General features: G+C 43.5%; 1 protein-coding gene across 3 annotated transcripts in view; it reads left to right on the plus strand.

The window, feature by feature from the left end:
• Positions 1-19,961, plus strand: part of amacr (alpha-methylacyl-CoA racemase) — a 53,425-nt gene extending 33,464 nt beyond the window's left edge. For all 3 annotated transcript variants that reach the window (XM_052525823.1, XM_052525822.1, XM_052525821.1), the window contains 2 exons: positions 16,304-16,490; positions 18,761-19,961. In XM_052525823.1, the coding sequence (XP_052381783.1) occupies positions 16,304-16,490; positions 18,761-19,170 (597 nt within the window). In that variant the 3' untranslated portion in view covers positions 19,171-19,961. The remainder of the gene's footprint in view (positions 1-16,303; positions 16,491-18,760) is intronic.
• The last annotated feature ends 1,110 nt before the right edge of the window (positions 19,962-21,071 follow it).

Genomic DNA, 21,071 nt, shown 5'->3' on the forward strand with positions numbered 1-21,071 from the left:
ATATACAAATTTGTTTTTTAACTGACTTGCCTAGTTAAATAAAGGTCAAATTAAAAGTATCAAGTCCAGTGAAGACAGTCTGTGTTATGTTGCCAGCTATGTTTGTTTCATGAAAGTCAACTACAAGTCATATTCGCCTCCAGATTCTTCATATAAATTCTAACTCTACAACTTGAACCCACAAATTCACGCAGTTTTCTTTTGGTAGTCAGTTTCAGTTCACATGTCATGTTCATCGGACGTCCATTTGCAGAGTTACCATTTGCAGGTTTATTTTGCCGGTCAACTTTGTACTTGATGATGCTCAATGATTACTCACAGTTACATGTCTGGTGTGCCTCCAGGAAGCCTGAGCAAGCAGATTCATCATGTGGAGATGAGCTTCTTAGTGTTATACTCATCTAACGTACGCTAACCCCATTCTGTACAAATGTGCACAACCGCGACATTCAAAAGAGGCTGCAAAGAAAACCAATGGGACTGTAGCGACTGTGTTGACATCAAAATCTGGGGTGTGAACTAGGTTTCTATTCAAGCGTTGATTGACATGGTAATGGCTCTATACTATTGCAGAAAAGTTGAAAAAACTGACCCCTTCGATGCTGTACGTTACATCATGACGTGTCATGGCGTAACGTACAGCACGCATAAAGCAACTAATTCTGTCTTACAGCCTCTCTCCACCAGGTGTAGCACTTCTCTCGCTGTTTAAAACAAGAAAGGGACAGGGTAAGGGGGGATACCTAGTCATTTTTTGCGTCATTACTACAAGCTATCATGACTCTCAAAAGCCGCTGTTTACTTCTGAAGATCACTTTAGCACCGCCCCCCAAACATTTTTTTTTTAATTCGACACAAACCTTCAAATAAGTATGTAATGACACATTATATAAACTTTTTATAGTGTTTTATATACATTTTAGAGGCGATAAGGTGATAAGTTGGACAGATCGAGTGAAAAAGCCATTTCCCCCACACGACATCGCTCCTTCGCGCTATCACGCAATAGGTTTCACTTCCTCACCGGCAATTTTTAAAAAGACCAGACAGAGCTCATTGCCTTCTTGAATCATGCAGAGATGGACATCATGAAGGTCTTGTCATTGATTTTATTGGAAAGGGGAGAAATTGTGCTTTACAATGCTATTGATGTTACACTTGATCTGGAAGTTTTACATTTTTTGGGCGCTAAAATAAGGTCAATTGTACGGACCAGCGCGATGTACAAAAGTGAGTTAGTTCACGTTACAATGCCTTCAGAAAGTATTCACATCCTTTCACTTTTTCCACATTTGTGTTGCAGCCTGAATATAAAATTGATTACATTTAGATGTTTTTGCAAAGGCCTACACACAATAATAATGTCAAAGTAGTATTATGTTTTTTTCACATTTTTACAACTTTATGAAAAGCTGAAATGTCTTTTGGTAAGTATTCAACCCCTTTTATGGCAAGCCTAAATAAGTTCAGGAATAAAAATGTTCTTAACAAGTCACAAATTGCACTGGATTCTGTACAGGGACACTTCAATCTTAAATGAGTCCTTGTTTATTCACAGCATGCCGGAGAGGTCACAGTCAAACTTATATGCATAAAGTACCGGTCTGAAGTGAGTTCCACTGGGGCAGTCTCGTTTAGTTCTCTTATATACTGCTTACACAGACAGGCAGGTTATATTTGCATGATTTAGCTTATTCATAATTAATTCATTATTAATGTTTGGTTCATGTATGTGACCGACCAATACCTCACTGATAGGGAGGATTGCTCCCAGGCACGTTCAGTCACTTGCATGAACACAGAAATTGGTTATTAGAAAAGCACAAACATAAAATGTTCCATCACATTCCCTCTTATCACTCACTCTGTGATAATTATCATTACATTTAATTCATTTGGTTATTACTTTAAACTATCAAAGGAGTAATTAAACAAAATCAACGCATAAAACCACAGACATTTTCAAACTCTTCATTCTGGGTTGTAGACAAAATAAACACAAAACCAGACACTTCATCCTTTCAAACCTTCATTCAGTGTTGTACAATCCAACTTGTAAAACAATGGCTTTAGACCATTGCTTCATATAGTTCCACATGCTTCATTACACAATTTCATTTATGGACTCTGGCAATGACATTTCAGCTGGAGCTTTTGTCGCCAGAGGCATGTTAATGACAGATCGGTCTCTCAATGCATTTGTAGAGTAAATTACCTTCAATTATTTTGTGTGCAGACCTCCACAATCAACCTGATACCCCAAATAAACAATTTTGGACAAGCCTAAATCAATTACCAGCACAGTTGACCACCCCTCTCCCTACTTGAAAATCTATGGCCAGATCTGAAAATGGTTCCCTAGCGATGATCCACAACCAATTTGGCAGAGCTTGAAGAAGAAAAATAATAATGGGCAAATGTTGCACAATCCAAGTGTGGAAATCTCTTCGACTTACCCAGAAAGTGCTTCTACAAAGTAAAGACTCAGGGGTGTGAATAATTATGTAAATTTGATTTTTGTATTTAATTTTCAATACATTTGCACACATTTCATTATGGGGTAGTGTGTGTAGATGGGTGAGAGAACAATTTAATCCATTTTGGAATTCGGCCTGTAACACAACAAAATGTGGAATGAGTCAAGTGGTATGAATACTTTCTGGAGGCCTGTATGATTCCCCACTTTCTAGAACGGTTCATCCTTAGCCTCTTTTCATTCTTTCTTCTCGTCCTCTCTCTGACTCATTAGCCCCAGTAAGAGAAGATTTATGGACGGTTCATATGAAAATTGTTCATATGAAAATTGTTCATATGAATGTTTTTTTACTCAGGAGGATTAAGTACCAACAACTTCTTATTCCTGGACTCCTGTTGCTATAAGATATGTGGAATTGAAATCCATACAGCAGATGCTCTTCTGATCACACTCAAAGGAAAATACTGGGGGAAAAGGTGCACACAAGCTTTTATTTGAAAAGTACTGCTTAGAATGCTTTTGGATGGCTTCTTGAACATTTACCACTGTGTCCCTGACATAATTTGGCATAGAGATGGTTACTGATCCTGTGAGGAATTGATTTAATTGATGTTCCAACCTTTTGAAATGCATGTGTTTTGTGCATGGCTCTGGTTTGTGACCCACAAAGAAGCTGTTTCAAAGGAGAATTTCTCAAAAGCTCCCTGATTCGCCACTCCAACAAAACAGTTCAGTGTCAGTGCATGCTGGGTTTTCACTTTCATCTGTCCCCTGCTTTTTTCATAATCCAGTAGTGTGGACAAACTTTTAGAGAAATAGACACCTAACCAGCAGCCTAACAACGCCCTGGAAATAGCTTTACACTGTCAATGTCCCTTCAGTGAGTTGATTTACATCTATCAACAAAAACATACGAAACTGTCACGCCCTGACCTTAGAGATCCTTTTTATGTCTCTTTGGTTTGGTCAGGGTGTGATTTCGGGTGGGTATTCTATGTTCTATTATTTGTATTTCTATGTTTTGGCCAGGTAGGGGTCTCAATCAGGGACAGCTGTCTATTGTTGTGTCTGATTGAGAACCATATTTAGGTATCCCTGTTCCCACCTGTTTTTGTGGGAAGTTGACTTTGTTTATGGCACATAGCCTTTAGCTTCACGGTTTGTTTTGTAGTGTTTATTGTTTTGTTCGGTGTCTTGTCTAATAAAAAGACCATGTATGCTCCCCACGCTGCACCTTGGTCCTCTTCCTCCTTCAACAGCCGTGACAGAAACACATTGTGGTTTTTGCTTAAAAACATTCACTGTGTAAAAGGAAGAACGCTGTCACTGTTGGGCTATTCCCAAGTTGACGTAAATACAGAATATGTTGAGGTACAAAATGTAAAGGCACTGACTGAATTTTTTTGTATCGATTTATTGTGTTTTGAACCCTAGAGACTAGTATGTAGTTAGCTGACTTTGAAGATTCTTCCCAAAATGATGTAATACACACTCTGGTGAGGTTCAAACGTAGATAGAATGAGAAATGAATTGTAATTCTTATTTTTGAGCACTAGAGACTAATATGAGACCTCTCCCAGTAGGCATGATGATATATTTAACAGCCCGATGCTAATCATTCATTAATAATAATGAATGCATAAAGCCAACAACTGAGATGTGAATGCAGACTGCTAGGGATGTGCACGGTTATTTGAATATTCAAACGGAAGTTAGTATTCAAATACTTGTGTGAGTATTAATATTTGCTATCAAAATAAAATTATAGGCCTATTTTAACTTTAAAAAGGCTTCTTCTGAGTTAAAACATCCATTTACAGACAAGGATACATCATGACTTTTTAAATTATTTAACAAAACAAACTTTTCAATGTAGTTTTTATGACATGTGCACCATAAAACGACCTGGTAGCCCCAACCAGTAGCCTTCACGTGTGTAGCTTGTTGTTTATGTTGGCCAATCCAAGTGGCAAAGAGGCTCAATGTGTAGCAAGTGGAGTTAGTGAACTCTAACGCAATGCAAGATGGAATAAAGTTACGTGACATATGGGAAGTTTGAAATCCAGAACGCTGCAGTCCGCCTGGTTAAGTTGCAGGGGTTTGATGGCACAAGCAGGGTAGCCCAGCCAACAGCGAGTTGCAGTAGTCTTGGCTGGAGATGACAAGTGCCTGGATTAGGATCTGCGCAGCTTCCTGTGTGAGGTAGGGTCATACTCTACGGATGTGGTAGAGAATGAACCTGCAGGAGCTGGTCACTGCTTTGATGTTTGCAGAGAATGACAGGGTGTTGTGCAGGGTCACGCTAAGGTTCTTTACACAATGGGAGGGCGACACTGGAGTTGTCAACCGTGAAGGAGAGGTCTTTGAGCAGGCAGACCTTCCCCGAGAGGAAGAGCAGTTCCGTGTTTTTGAGCTTGAGGTGGTGGGCCGACATCCAGGTTGAGATTTCTGCCAGGCAGAAATAGCAACGATAGGACAGACCATGTGAGGATATGACGGATCCAAGTGACTTGGTGTATAAAGAGAAGAGGAGAGGGCCTAGAACTCAGCCATGCGGGATATCAGTAGTGCGAGTATGTGGTGCAGACGCATATCTTATCCACGTCACCTGGTAGGAGAGGCCTGTCAGATAGGATGCAATCCCAAGAATGTGCATAGCCTGAGATGCCCAGCCCTGAGAGAGTGGAGAGGAGGATCTGATGGTTCACGGTGTAGAAGGCAGCAGATGGATCTAGGAGGATGAGAACAGGTTAGCTAGTCTTGGCTGTAGCCGAGTTGCCTTGGTCCCTCCTTCTGCTTTCTCCCATCTCTCACACATTGCCCTCTTCGCAGCTGCAATAGAGTGCCAGCGTCTCTCTACCGACGGCTAATTATGTTTTTAAAGACTAATATTTAAAGGAGAAGTTCAACCAAAATCCAGAAACTCTCAAATAGTTCCATACATTGAAACTAATTCAGTGGAGGTTTCCCTTTCCCCCCCTCTCTCTCTCTCTGTAGTGCTGTACTGCAACAGCTGCAAAAACGGGTCACATGACTCGTGGCGTTGCTGTATGCAGGACTCGCTCAGCTCCATTGCCAGTGAATTCATGATTCAGAAATCCACGAAGTGTGGGCAAATTAATTGTTTTATTGAAAGCATACGGCCAAATGACCTATTTTTGTTAAAAGTAATATCCGTTTTGAGTCAGGAAATATGTACTTTTCCACCTTTTTAAACATTTGTGATTCTTTTATATTGTTATCTTATGTAGCTGACTGCCACAGCAGTGGAGATGGGTAACAACTGCACATGGACCCTCTCGAGGGAATCCCTGCTACGTAGAAACAGCACGTTATGCCCTTATTCAAAGATGTCTGTTTTTTTTCGGCAGAGAAGTGATGACATCGTTACACATTATTTATGCAAAGTTAACAACAACCTACAAATATGTCTGGCGACGAAATACTTGCGAGTGATCAAGAAAACTACTGGAGGGACAATGATGGTGTCGTCAAACCGTATTTATTTGAGCCTGAGTATTCGGTCCAAAAATTGAGGCAAATTGAGCTTCTGATTGCCGTCGCAGCAGCTGGACCACAGCCCCAACACATACCTGAGGAATATTTGCGTTGCAGAGAAATGTAATATGTGACTACAATAGTTATGGAAATGGAGGAACATAATGATGATGATGAAGAGCAGTTTGCTTTTGCAAACAAAGGGATTTTGCAGCCCACATAAATGTCCTGGGGGGAAAGTCCGTAGGTCAAAAACTATTTGGAGACCCAACCCTGTTCCAGCTGGGCCAAATGAGTAAATAGCTCAACTTTACTTTATTGAATGATCTCTTATCATAAACCTCTATGAGCGGGACCGTTAGTGGGTTTATGTTTGCACATTCGTCCAAAACACTATATAGCCTATGTTTATTTATCACAATGTTTTTTGTATATTCTATTCTGCATTGTAAGGTGACATAGGGCACATATGCTAACCTGAATAGCAAGGGTTCTCAAAGTGGGGTCCGCTATACTGCAGGGGGTCCACAGCCAGATCTCAAAATCTAGTTTAAAAATAATTATAATTGGGGTGAATATCACCAACAATAACAGATTTAGACTAATTTTGGCCAAAGGGATCCGTGGAGAAAGTTGATGGTGTAATACAATACAATGTTATTCTAAAATGTATGTTCTTAACCCTGGGCAACATGGGCATGGGAGGCTCACAGGGATATGGGATCCACAGTACTATACCGATTTTATACACTTTTCAACTCAATACTTCTTGTATTCCCCCAAAAATTGCATTTCTTTTAACATAAATGCACTGTAATTTAAGTTTTAAAACTGCAAAGGTTTATCTCTGTCCTCATGGCAAAATGTGTAGAATTGCAGGATATTAGCTTTTAAAGCAGCAACATTTTCATAAGAGATGGGACTTTTTTTAAATGTTCCTTCCCAGGGCCCAAGACTTGGTTCGTCAAGCCGTGCATTGCCAAAAGTCATAGTATAACTCTTATTTTTTTTTATCTCACTTGTGTTTTGATAATGAGGGGGTCCCTGATGAATTTGCTATCACGAAAGGGGTCCCCGGCCAGATCCAGTTCATGGATTTACAGTAGCAACAGCTGTGTCTTTTGGTTTTCTCTCCCCATGACTTCAGATTTCATATCTCGTTCATATATATCGTGGCTGAAGTGCTTGCTGTACACATGCAGCGATGCGAGGGTGGCTGCAGAAGTATTTACATCATATTTACTGCATCCAATTGTTACCAAACAATCTTCGACAATCTCTCTGTATCTTTTATCTGAAAACGGTCAAATTTGGTGCCGGCTTCCCTATTTCGTGTATAAAGTGAAGCCATGGACCGAACACCAGCTTGCTGTTGCTGCCATCTCTTAATCCACTTTTCTTAGCTAACTTTACCTGCAATATGCCATACGCAACGCCCCCTTGTGGTTGAAGGCTCTGCTGCAAGCCTTGTCGGACCCATTGTCTTACGCAACCAGGAGTGGAGCCGGCGCAGTGCACTAAAGGAACTTTCACCGGAGCAGCTGCTCACAGGAATTGTGAGGGCAACCTGAATGATTTCCTTCAGAGAAGGAAACATATCATCATCCAGGAGGTTATGCACAGCAAGCAAATCCAGCCTCTCTTTTCCGGGCAAGAAAGTTTCTGGCCACCAACATCTCTTCTGTTTTTAACATCAATACCGTAGTGCTTGGCAAACTCAGTTAAGCATGATGTATCTAGGATGTTTTTTTGAGTTGGGGCTGCATGCCTGTATGCCTTTTGAGTAGACCTGCATCTACAGTCGAGAATCGCTGGTCAAGCTCACAAACCACTCTGTCCAAGCAGGGGAGCAACAACTCTGTTTTCATTGTTTGGGAACATGACAGTTCTGTGCCTAAACCCAAGGAGGTCTCCACCACAAAATCTCTCATTTTCCTTTGCTTGTGCTTTCTTGCTGCATCTGCCTCTGGAATATTGTGAATTTCACAGAGTGCTTTGGTTCTGTTAAAAAGTTCTGTGGCGAATGCATCTGTGCGTTTGCCTATCAGTGTGTCACATACAGCTTGTTTGCTGAAACGAGCTTCTGCCAGGTCTGCAGTCTCTCTTTCTGGAGGAACTTGTGTCGTCCCTCAGTTACAGAAAGAAACTGAGACTGAAACATCAGTAGGAAATACACGATGGAGAAGTGATGAAGCTTTGCTCTCAGACCAACAACCATGGGGGATCCAATGGCAGATAGACAATCACAAATAGCAGTTAAAATGTCCAGGACTGCATTTCTGGACCGCAGCTGGCATGCCCAGCGAGTGTTTGAGAGTTGTACAAGTTCAGGCCTGCTACCCCCATCATAGATTAACGTACTTTAGGCGTGCTACCCCCATCATAGGTTAACGCACTTTAGGCCTGCTACCCCCATCATAGATTAACGTACTTTAGGCGTGCTACCCCCATCATAGGTTAACGCACTTTAGGCCTGCTACCCCCATCATAGATGAACGCACTTTAGGCCTGCTACCCCGATCATAGATTAACGTACTTTAGACGTGCTACCCCCATCATAGGTTAACGCACTTTAGGCTTGCTACCCCCATCATAAGTCAACACACTTCAGGCCTGCTACACCCATCATAGGTTAACGCACTTTAGGCCTGCTATCCCCGTTATAGGTCAACACACTTTAGGCCTGCTACCCCCGTCATAGGTCAACACACTTTAGGCCTTCTACCCCCGTCATAGGTCAACACACTTTAGGCCTGCTACCCCCGTCATAGGTCTGTGCACTTTAGGCCTGCTACCCCCGTCATAGGTCAACGCACTTTAGGCCTGCTACCCCCATCATAGGTCAACACACTTCAGGCCTGCTACCCCCGTCATAGGTCAACGCACTTTAGGCCTGCTACCCCCGTCATAGGTCAACACACTTTAGGCCTTCTACCCCCATCATAGGTCAACACACTTTAGGCCTGCTACCCCCGTCATAGGTCAACACACTTTAGGCCTGCTACCCCCATCATAGGTCAACACACTTTAGGCCTGCTACCCCCATCATAGGTTAACGCACTTTAGGCCTGCTACCCCCGTCATAGGTCAACACACTTTAGGCCTGCTACCCCCATCATAGGTTAACGCACTTTAGGCCTGCTACCCCCATCATAGGTTACACACTTTAGGCCTGCTACCCCCGTCATAGGTCAACACACTTTAGGCCTGCTACCCCCATCATAGGTCAACACACTTTAGGCCTGCTACCCCCATCATAGATTAACGCACTTTAGGCCTGCTACCCCCGTCATAGATTAACGCACTTTAGGCCTGCTACCCCCGTCATAGGTCAACGCACTTTAGGCCTGCTACCCCCATCATAGGTTAACGCACTTTAGGCCTGCTACCCCCATCATAGGTCAACACACTTTAGGCCTGCTACCCCCGTCATAGGTCAACACACTTTAGGCCTGCTACCCCCATTATAGGTCAACACACTTTAGGCCTGCTACCCCCATTATAGGTCAACACACTTTAGGCCTGCTACCCCCATTATAGGTCAACACACTTTAGGCCTGCTACCCCCATTATAGGTCAACACACTTTAGGCCTGCTACCCGACTCATTTGGAGCTGCATCAAATGATTTGATTTCTGCTAGTGCTAGTAAATGCTCCCTAACTGTCCTTTCTGTCACATAACTTAAACACAGAGCCAACTGTTCAGACGGCCCATCCCTGACCTCATCCACGATAATGGTAAACATTCCAGACTTTGACATCTCAGAGACTATGGTGTCTGTAATCTCTCGCACAGCATTTGATCTTGTCATTCTGAGATTCTGGAGATCGAGACATCACATTTGATGGATAAATGTACCTTTGCTAGTTACCTGGTAGCTTTGCCATGCCACAACACTGTCTCTGTGTATTTGTGCCATCTCATGTTTACCGAAGAAAATGGAAAGCAGAAAGCTACGTTTTTGTGGACAGAGTACGCTACCCAATTTTGTATATTTCAAACCAGCAGTGCTGAAATGCACTTTTCAATGTACCAAAACTTCAGCTTCACTTGTCTGGGCCCAGTGTCACCTAAATTGCTCTTATTTCTGGAAGGAGTTGCTGCAGGGGCTTGATTACTTTATTTCTCTGGATCTGTTTGTTGGCCCTCCCTCTCTGGATCTGTTTGTTGGCCCTCCCTCTCTGGATCTGTTTGTTGGCCCTCCCTCTCTGGATCTGTTTGTTGGCCCTCCCTCTCTGGATCTGTTTGTTGGCCCTCCCTCTCTGGATCTGTTTGTTGGCCCTCCCTCTCTGGATCTGTTTGTTGGCCCTCCCTCTCTGGATCTGTTTGTTGTCCCTCTCTCTCTGGATCTGTTTGTAGTCTCTCTCTCTCTGGATCTGTTTGTTGTCTCTCTCTCTCTGGATCTGTTTGCTGTCTCTCTCTCTCTGGATCTGTTTGTTGTCCCTCTCTCTCTGGATCTGTTTGCTGTCTCTCTCTCTCTGGATCTGTTTGTTGTCCCTCCCTCTCTGGATCTGTTTGTTGTCCCTCTCTCTCTGGATCTGTTTGTTGTCTCTCTCTCTCTGGATCTGTTTGTTGTCCCTCCCTCTCTGGATCTGTTTGTTGTCTCTCTCTCTCTGGATCTGTTTGTTGTCCCTCTCTCTCTGGATCTGTTTGTTGTCCCTCCCTCTCTGGATCTGTTTGTTGTCTCTCTCTCTCTGGATCTGTTTGTTGTCTCTCTCTCTCTGGATTTGTTTGTTGTCCCTCTCTCTCTGGATCTGTTTGTTGTCCCTCCCTCTCTGGATCTGTTTGTTGTCCCTCCCTCTCTGGATCTGTTTGTTGTCCCTCCCTCTCTGGATCTGTTTGTTGTCCCTCTCTCTCTGGATCTGTTTGTTGTCTCTCCTCTCTGGATCTGTTTGTTGTCCCTCCCTCTCTGGATCTGTTTGTTGTCTCTCTCTCTCTCTGGATCTGTTTGTTGTCTCTCTCTCTCTGGATCTGTTTGTTGTCCCTCCCTCTCTGGATCTGTTTGTAGTCCCTCTCTCTCTCTGGATCTGTTTGTTGTCCCTCTCTCTCTGGATCTGTTTGTTGTCCCTCTCTCTCTCTGGATCTGTTTGTTGTCCCTTCCTCTCTCTCTGGATCTGTTTGTTGTCCCTTCCTCTCTCTCTGGATCTGTTTGTTGTCCCTCTTTCTCTAGATCTGTTTGTTGTCCCTCTCTCTCTGGATCTGTTTGCTGTCTCTCTCTCTCTGGATCTGTTTGTTGTCCCTCCCTCTCTGGATCTGTTTGTTGTCCCTCTCTCTCTGGATCTGTTTGTTGTCCCTCTCTCTCTGGATCTGTTTGTTGTCCCTCCCTCTCTGGATCTGTTTGTTGTCTCTCTCTCTCTGGATCTGTTTGCTGTCTCTCTCTCTCTGGATCTGTTTGTTGTCTCTCTCTCTCTGGATTTGTTTGTTGTCCCTCCCTCTCTGGATCTGTTTGTTGTCCCTCTCTCTCTGGATCTGTTTGTTGTCCCTCCCTCTCTGGATCTGTTTGTTGTCTCTCTCTCTCTGGATCTGTTTGTTGTCTCTCTCTCTCTGGATTTGTTTGTTGTCCCTCTCTCTCTGGATCTGTTTGTTGTCCCTCCCTCTCTGGATCTGTTTGTTGTCCCTCCCTCTCTGGATCTGTTTGTTGTCCCTCCCTCTCTGGATCTGTTTGTTGTCCCTCTCTCTCTGGATATGTTTGTTGTCCCTCCCTCTCTGGATCTGTTTGTTGTCTCTCTCTCTCTCTGGATCTGTTTGTTGTCTCTCTCTCTCTCTGGATCTGTTTGTTGTCCCTCCCTCTCTGGATCTGTTTGTTGTCCCTCCCTCTCTGGATCTGTTTGTTGTCTCTCTCTCTCTGGATCTGTTTGTTGTCCCTCCCTCTCTGGATCTGTTTGTTGTCTCTCTCTCTCTGGATCTGTTTGCTGTCTCTCTCTCTCTCTGGATCTGTTTGCTGTCTCTCTCTCTCTCTGGATCTGTTTGTTGTCCCTCCCTCTCTGGATCTGTTTGCTGTCTCTCTCTCTCACTGGATCTGTTTGTTGTCCCTCCCTCTCTCACTGGATCTGTTTGTTGTCCCTCCCTCAAACAGATCCTGTTTGTTGTCTCTCCTCTCTGGATCTGTTTGTTGTCTCTCCTCTCTGGATCTGTTTGTTGTCAGACAACAAACAGATCTGTTTGTTGTCAAACAGATCAGAGAGATCTGTTTGTTGTCAAACAGATCTCTGGATCTGTTTGTTGTCCCTCCCTCTCTGGATCTGTTTGTTGGCCTCCTCTCTGGATCTGTTTGTTGAGAGACAGCTCTGGATCTGTTTGTTGTCCCTCCTCTCTGGATCTGTTTGTTGTCCTCTCTCTCTGGATCTGTTTGTTGGCCCTCCCTCTCTGGATCTGTTTGTTGTCCCTCCCTCTCTGGATCTGTTTGTTGTCCCTCCCTCTCTGGATCTGTTTGTTGTCCCTCCTCTCTGGATCTGTTTGTTGGCCCTCCTCTCTGGATCTGTTTGTCTCGGACTCTCTGGATCTGTTTGTTGTCTCTCCCTCTCAGAGATCTGTTTGTCTTCCCTCTCTGGATCTGTTTGTTGTCTCTCTCTCATCTGTTTGTTGTCTCTCCCTCTGGATCTGTTTGTTGTCCCTCTCTCTCTGGATCTGTTTGGCCCTCTCCTCTCTGGATCTGTTTGTTGTCCCTCTCTCTCTGGATCTGTTTGTTGTCCCTCTCTCTCTGGATCTGTTTGTTGTCCCTCTCTCTCTGGATCTGTTTGTTGTCCTCTCTCTCTCTGGATCTGTTTGTTGTCCCTCTCTCTCTGGATCTGTTTGTTGTCCCTCTCTCTCTCTGGATCTGTTTGAGGGACAAACTCTCTGGATCTGTTTGTTGTCCCTCTCTCTCTGGATCTGTTTGTTGTCCCAAACTCTCTGGATCTGTTTGTTGTCCCTCCCTCTCTGGATCTGTTTGTTGTCCTCTCTCTCTGGATCTGTTTGTTGTCCAAACTCTCTCTGGATCTGTTTGTTGTCCAAACATCTCTCTGGATCTGTTTGTTGTCCAAACCTCTCTCTCTGGATCTGTTTGTTGACAGCAAACAGATTCTGTTTGTTGTCCCTCCCTCTCTGGATCTGTTTGTTGTCCCTCTCTCTCTGGATCTGTTTGTTGTCCCTCTCTCTCTGGATCTGTTTGTTGTCTCTCTCTCTCTGGATCTGTTTGTTGTCCCTCCCTCTCTGGATCTGTTTGTAGTCTCTCTCTCTCTGGATCTGTTTGTTGTCTCTCTCTCTCTCTGGATCTGTTTGCTGTCTCTCTCTCTCTGGATCTGTTTGTTGTCCCCTCTCTCTCTGGATCTGTTTGTTGTCTCTCTCTCTCTGGATCTGTTTGCTGTCTCTCTCTCTCTGGATCTGTTTGTTGTCTCTCTCTCTCTCTGGATCTGTTTGCTGTCTCTCTCTCTCTGGATCTGTTTGTTGTCCCCTCTCTCTCTGGATCTGTTTGTTGTCTCTCTCTCTCTGGATCTGTTTGCTGTCTCTCTCTCTCTCTGGATCTGTTTGTTGTCCCTCTCTCTCTGGATCTGTTTGTTGTCTCTCTCTCTCTGGATCTGTTTGCTGTCTCTCTCTCTCTGGATCTGTTTGCTGTCTCTCTCTCTCTGGATCTGTTTGTTGTCTCTCTCTCTCTCTGGATCTGTTTGTTGTCTCTCTCTCTCTCTGGATCTGTTTGCTGTCTCTCTCTCTCTGGATCTGTTTGTTGTCCTCTCTCTCTCTGGATCTGTTTGTTGTCTCTCTCTCTGGATCTGTTTGCTGTCTCTCTCTCTCTGGATCTGTTTGCTGTCTCTCTCTCTCTGGATCTGTTTGCTGTCTCTCTCTCTCTGGATCTGTTTGTTGTCTCTCTCTCTCTCTGGATCTGTTTGTTGTCTCTCTCTCTCTGGATCTGTTTGCTGTCTCTCTCTCTCTGGATCTGTTTGCTGTCCCTCTCTCTCTGGATCTGTTTGTTGTCCCTCTCTCTCTCTGGATCTGTTTGTTGTCCTCTCTCTCTGGATCTGTTTGCTGTCTCTCTCTCTCTGGATCTGTTTGCTGTCTCTCTCTCTCTCTGGATATGTTTGCTGTCTCTCTCTCTCTCTGGATATGTTTGTTGTCTCTCTCTCTCTCTGGATCTGTTTGCTGTCTCTCTCTCTCTGGATCTGTTTGCTGTCTCTCTCTCTGGATCTGTTTGCTGTCTCTCTCTCTGGATCTGTTTGCTGTCTCTCTCTCTGGATCTGTTTGTTGTCCCTCTCTCTCTCTGGATATGTTTGTTGTCCCTCCCTCTCTGGATCTGTTTGCTGTCTCTCTCTCTCTGGATCTGTTTGTTGTCCCTCCCTCTCTGGATCTGTTTGCTGTCTCTCTCTCTCTGGATCTGTTTGTTGTCCCTCTCTCTGGATCTGTTTGTTGTCCCTCTCTCTCTGGATCTGTTTGTTGTCCCTCCCTCTCTGGATCTGTTTGTTGTCCCTCTCTCTCTGGATCTGTTTGTTGTCCCTCTCTCTCTGGATCTGTTTGTTCTCCCTCCCTCTCTGGATCTGTTTGCTGTCTCTCCCTCTCTCTGGATCTGTTTGCTGTCTCTCTCTCTCTGGATCTGTTTGCTGTCTCTCTCTCTCTCTCTGGATCTGTTTGCTGTCTCTCTCTCTCTCTGGATCTGTTTGTTGTCTCTCTCTCTCTGGATCTGTTTGTTGTCTCTCTCTCTCTCTGGATCTGTTTGCTGTCTCTCTCTCTCTCTGGATCTGTTTGCTGTCTCTCTCTCTCTGGATCTGTTTGCTGTCTCTCTCTCTCTGGATCTGTTTGCTGTCTCTCTCTCTCTGGATCTGTTTGCTGTCTCTCTCTCTCTCTCTGGATCTGTTTGTTGTCTCTCTCTCTCTGGATCTGTTTGCTGTCTCTCTCTCTCTCTGGATCTGTTTGCTGTCCCTTCCTCTCTCTCTGGATCTGTTTGCTGTCTCTCTCTCTCTCTCTGGATCTGTTTGTTGTCTCTCTCTCTCTCTCTGGATCAGTTTGTTGTCCCTCTTTCTCTGGGCATGCTTGCTCTCTCTCACTTATACAGCTCGAATATTGATCTCTGCCTTGCACAGAAGCCTCTCTTTCTGCATGACCCTTTAAGATATCATGAATATAATGAATTTATGCCTAACAAAAGTAAGACATGCTGTACAAATTTAACTGAAAGCTTAAACATCTACTCCCTTTTTTAACACTAACCTTCATCAGACATGCTCCCTCAGCCATGTCAGCCTCCAGCTCACTAACACATTTGTGCTGAGAATTTGAGAGAAATTGATTTTTGTGTGTTTGGAAAATGCCTGGGATCTTTTATTTCAGCTCAGGAAATAAAAGTGCAACACTTTCCATGTTGCGTTTTTATATTTTTGTACAGTGTTGTGTCAGTGTGTGGAATCACTTGAGCGTTTTTATATTTTTGTACAGTGTAGTGTCAGTGTGTGGAATCACTTGAGCGTTTTTATATTTTTGTACAGTGTAGTGTCAGTGTGTGGATTCACTTGAGCGTTTTTATATTTTTGTACAGTGTTGTGTCAGTGTGTGGAATCACTTGAGCGTTTTTATATTTTTGTACAGTGTAGTGTCAGTGTGTGGAATCACTTGAGCGTTTTTATATTTTTGTACAGTGTAGTGTCAGTGTGTGGATTCACTTGAGCGTTTTTATATTTTTGTACAGTGTTGTGTCAGTGTGTGGATTCACTTGAGCGTTTTTATATTTTTGTACAGTGTAGTGTCAGTGTGTGGATTCACTTGAGCGTTTTTATATTTTTGTACAGTGTAGTGTCAGTGTGTGGAATCACTTGAGCGTTTTTATATTTTTGTACAGTGTAGTGTCAGTGTGTGGAATCACTTGAGCGTTTTTATATTTTTGTACAGTGTTGTGTCAGTGTGTGGAATCACTTGAGCGTTTTAGATTTTTGTACAGTGTTGTGTCAGTGTGTGGATTCACTTGAGCGTTTTTATATTTTTGTACAGTGTTGTGTCAGTGTGTGGATTCACTTGAGCGTTTTTATATTTTTGTACAGTGTAGTGTCAGTGTGTGGATTCACTTGAGCGTTTTTATATTTTTGTACAGTGTTGTGTCAGTGTGTGGAATCACTTGAGCGTTTTTATATTTTTGTACAGTGTTGTGTCAGTGTGTGGAATCACTTGAGCGTTTTTAGATTTTGGGTAAACGTATCCTTGAATCCGTTGATTGACAGGTCTAAAGATTTTCCCTGAAGCATTTGATTTAAACATTTTTAGGGAAATGTAGGCCATGAATGATGTTGGAATCAGTGCAACTTTGTTTGCAGTTTGTATGCCAATCGTAAAACAGTCTATTCACCCTACACTTCCCTCTTATTTCCAGGTAGAAGGAGCTGCCTATGTCGGCTCGTTTGTGTGGAAATCTCGTAGTATTGGCATGTGGAACAACTCGCGTGGGGAGAACATGCTGGACAGTGGAGCTCCATTCTATGACACATACCAGACCTCTGATGGGAAATACATGGCTGTCGGGGCTATTGAGACACAGTTCTATAACCAGCTCATCCATGGTCAGTTTTGCTCAACTTTACGTTCACTGATTGTCTTATTTTCTTTCTCTCCTGCTTCTCCCTCTTGCTTGTCTTCCTCCTGCTCCTCTACCGCTTCTCTCTCTTGCTTGTCTTTCTCCTGCTCCTCTCCCGCTTCTCTCTCTTGCTTGTCTTCCTCCTGCTCCTCTCCCGCTTCTCTCTCTTGCTTGTCTTCCTCCTGCTCCTCTCCCGCTTCTCTCTCTTGCTTGTCTTCCTCCTGCTCCTCTCCCGCTTCTCTCTCTTGCTTGTCTTCCTCCTGCTCCTCTCCCGCTTCTCTCTCTTGCTTGTCTTCCTCCTGCTCCTCTCCCGCTTCTCTCTCTTGCTTGTCTTCCTCCTGCTCCTCTCCCGCTTCTCTCTCTTGCTTGTCTTCCTCCTGCTCCTCTCCCGCTTCTCTCTCTTGCTTGTCTTCCTCCTGCTCCTCTCCCGCTTCTCTCTCTTGCTTGTCTTCCTCCTGCTCCTCTCCCGCTTCTCTCTCTTGCTTGTCTTCCTCCTGCTCCTCTACCGCTTCTCTCTCTTGCTTGTCTTCCTCCTGCTCCTCTCCTGCTTCTCTCTTGCTTGTCTTCCTCCTGCTCCTCTACCGCTTCTCTCTCTTGCTTGTCTTCCTCCTGCTCCTCTCCCGCTTCTCTCTCTTGCTTGTCTTCCTCCTGCTCCTCTACCGCTTCTCTCTCTTGCTTGTCTTCCTCCTGCTCCTCTACCGCTTCTCTCTCTTGCTTGTCTTCCTCCTGCTCCTCTCCCACTTCTCTCTCTTGCTTGTCTTCCTCCTGCTCCTCTCCCGCTTCTCTCTCTTGCTTGTCTTCCTCCTGCTCCTCTACTGCTTCTCTCTCTTGCTTGTCTTCCTCCTGCTCCTCTCTCGCTTCTCTCTCTTGCTTGTCTTCCTCCTGCTCCTCTACCGCTTCTCTCTCTTGCTTGTCTTCCTCCTGCTCCTCTCCCGCTTCTCTCTCTTGCTTGTCTTCCTCCTGCTCCTCTCTTGCTTCTCTCTCTTGCTTGTCTTCCTCCTGCTCCTCTCTCTTGCTTGTCTTTCTCCTGCTCCTCTACCACTTCTCCCGACTGTGTCCAGGCAGGCTGATCAGCATCTCTGCAGATTATCCCCCTCCTTCCCTCCCCTGACATACTGAGCACATCTAACAGTCTGTCATGTATAATGCATATTACACACACGCGCAAACACATCATGCACAGCAAGATACTGCAAACAACACTCACGCCATTCTTTTTCATGTAACCGTCTTGCAGCTGTGAAAATCAATTTTTCAAAACTGGACAGATACAGTGCCTTCAGAACGTATTCACACCCTTTACCTTTTTCACGTTGTTGTGTTACAGCCTTAATTTAAAATCAATTACATAGTTGTTGTTTTTTTAACACAGGGTCTAATCTACACTGTTGTTTACCAAGACGGTGAATGTTCCTGAGTGGCCGAGTTACAGTTTTGACTTAAATCTGCTTGAAAATCTTTAGCAAAACCTGAAAATGGTTGTGTAGCAATGATCCACAACCAATTTGACAGAGCATGAAACATTTTTAAAAGAATAATGGGCGAATGTTGCACAATCCAGGTGTGGAAATATCTTAGAGTAATCACTGTCAAAGGTGCTTCTACAAAGTATTGAATCGGGTGTGATGAGATTTCTGTATTTCATTTTCAATAAATTTGCCAAGATGTCCAGAAACATGTTGTCTTTATGGGGTATTGTGTGTAGATGGGTGAGGGAATAACGTACTTAAATTCAGGCTGTAACACAAGAAAATGTGGAATAAGTCAACGGGTATGAATACATTCTGTAGACACTGTAAATACCCACAGGACACCTCTTGATTAACTCATTTGTGTTTGTTTAAAGATTTCTCTAAACTCTAAAATAATGTGCCTCATTCTCACACAGCTTGAATTGACACTCCATTATTTTTGAGCCAGATAAAAGGAATATCAATGATTTAAACCTTTCTGTAATGTCAAACATTGATGGGTGCTTGTTCATTACATATGGAATGGGTTTGAATAGATATTACTTCTCCTTCCTGTCGTCACTATCTGGGCAGGTGGCAAAGTCATAAACCCCAACTATTTTTTACAACTTCTGTTCTTAATATCTGATTTTAAATCTAATCTTAACTTTAAAAAAATAAATCTAATGTTTTAAGATGTAGCTAATTGTTTGACTCTGCCACATCGAGTGGGAACCTATTTCCTCGACTGCATCCATATCTCTGTGTTACTCATATCTCATCATTTGCATATCACCTTTTCTAGGCCTGGGATTAGATGCTGCCAACCTTCCTCCCCAGATGAGCTTCTCTGATTGGCCAGTGGTGAGGCAGATCTTCACTAAGCAGTTTGCGACTAAGACACAGGAGGAGTGGGGTCACGTGTTCGACGGAAAGGACGCCTGTGTGACTCCGGTACTCTCTCTGGACGAAGTGATCTCCCACCCCCATAACCAGGAGAGGGCCTCCTTCCACAGGGACGCCCAGGGGGAGGTGACTCCGAGCCCCGCACCTGTCCTGTCCCGTACCCCTGCTGACCCCTGCCTGGCCCAGGACCCCCTTATAGGGGAACACACACGCTCCGTTCTAGAGGAGTTTGGCTTCAAACTAGCAGAGGTAGACCAGTTGCTCTCAGCTGGTATTATTGAGTGTAACGTAGCCCAAGCACGGTTGTAGCCAGGCCTTTCTTCTTCTCCTGCCTCTCTCCTCTTTCCTTTGTCCTTCTTTAAGAAAAACACCCCGGCTCTCCAATGTACACTTTAATGTTTATAAGTTGGACAACCATCTTTGATACATGGTGTGCCATGCTGGATGGATTAGCTATTCAATCATTAAGTACTTGGAGCCCTTGGATAAATCACATTGCAAATGCAATTCATTCATATAATTGTTATTATTATATGTATATGTCTTCTACCTACTGCAAGCCCTGTCGCCTTTGTAAGTGTTTGGACTGTAAGCACTTAATTGTAATTGATGTAATTATGTTGATAGCTAGATAGCAATGACAATATGTCAGTCATTACTAGAGTAAGGTAGAGCAAGAGGAGGCGGAGAGAATGATGACCCTTGACTGTAACTACTCTTTCATATCAGTTATTACCTGTATCCAAGGGTTTGTGATGATTTTTTACATGATCAAATCAAATGTTATTGGTCACATTCGCCGAATACAGCAGGTGTAGACTTGCAATGCAAAGTTAAAAAGTAAGACGAATATTTTCTAAATAAAGAAATAGTAACACAATAAAAAACAACGAGGCTATATACAGGGAGTGCCAGTACCGAATACATTAACGTGTCATAATGTGCTTCTGAATAGTCTTTGTAATTCTATAAATATGGTGAGAAATTATTCTCAGCTATTGACTGAAGTGCCTGTATTTTATCTTGAATGTTTTCAAAGATGGATGGGCACCCCATTAATAATATTTCTTGACAATTTGTATTAAAATGCTTCAATTAAAGTCATGTTTCTTTTTTATTTTATTTTGTAGTACAGCTGTTAGATCAATTGAATGCATGATGTTAAGAAACCTAGAATTACATTTGATAATTGAAGTATCACCCAAAGCTATAGATACAGCTCTTTAAATCAGGAATGTCATTTACTTCAGGCATATAGACACACACACACAGTACATTCAGAAATTATTCAGACCCCTTCACCTTTCCAGCATAATTAATGTTCTAATCGTGATGGACCACATTGATAAGAATGTTCACTTCCTCCACTCAAAGTAGTCTAGCACGTGACCGTACCTAGCCCTCACTCATTGGTATTTTTTAACTGGAACACAATGTATCTATGTTAGTGACCCTAGGACTCAGGGTCTGGTGAGAATGTGGCCTTTAAATCTGTCTGACGCCTCCCTAGGTTCCTCTGACGTGGGCGGCGGGCATGGTTCCCATGAGAACCCCTGGGAATTGCCTCAATGTCTCACATGACTGAGGCAGGGCAACGAGCTAGTGTCTCATGACAAATACTAACAACGTTTTAGAATTTTTATACATAGAGGAAATAACTTGCTCAACTGCCACGGGTACAGTCTTGTCTTTGGGCATCCAGTTAATGCATCCAGGCTTCTCTTCCAGGAATTGTTTACTGTAAATACATTGGCTGGCCATCCTCCTCCATCCCCCTTCCACTCTTCCATCAAAGGGTTACAACTCATCAAATGTAACTCGTTGTTTCCCTGGGGATCACATGCTACATCACTTGATCAACCTGATGTGCACACGAGCAGACCAAAAAAGAGCCCTTGTGAGCAAACTGCATAAAAACAGGAAAGCAAGGATTCAGATACGCATGCAATGTAACATGTTTTAGCAGAGTAGTAAATGAATCTCTTGTCATTCTCCTGTCATCCAATTCTCTCTGTTAGGACTACTGAATTACTGAATCTGGTAATCCATCAAGTGATAATTTCATGGAACACCACATTATTCCAGGAATAATTTTGATGTAAAGGAATATAGTGTTGTGAGATGGGGTTAAAAAGCCACAATCCTAGTCACGTGCTTAAAAAGAAAAAACTGAAAGTTGAAACTTCATTCATCTAAATCAAACCAACAGC

This window comes from Oncorhynchus keta, chromosome 9 (assembly GCF_023373465.1).
Source record: "Oncorhynchus keta strain PuntledgeMale-10-30-2019 chromosome 9, Oket_V2, whole genome shotgun sequence".
NCBI classification, from domain to species: Eukaryota; Metazoa; Chordata; class Actinopteri; order Salmoniformes; family Salmonidae; genus Oncorhynchus; species Oncorhynchus keta.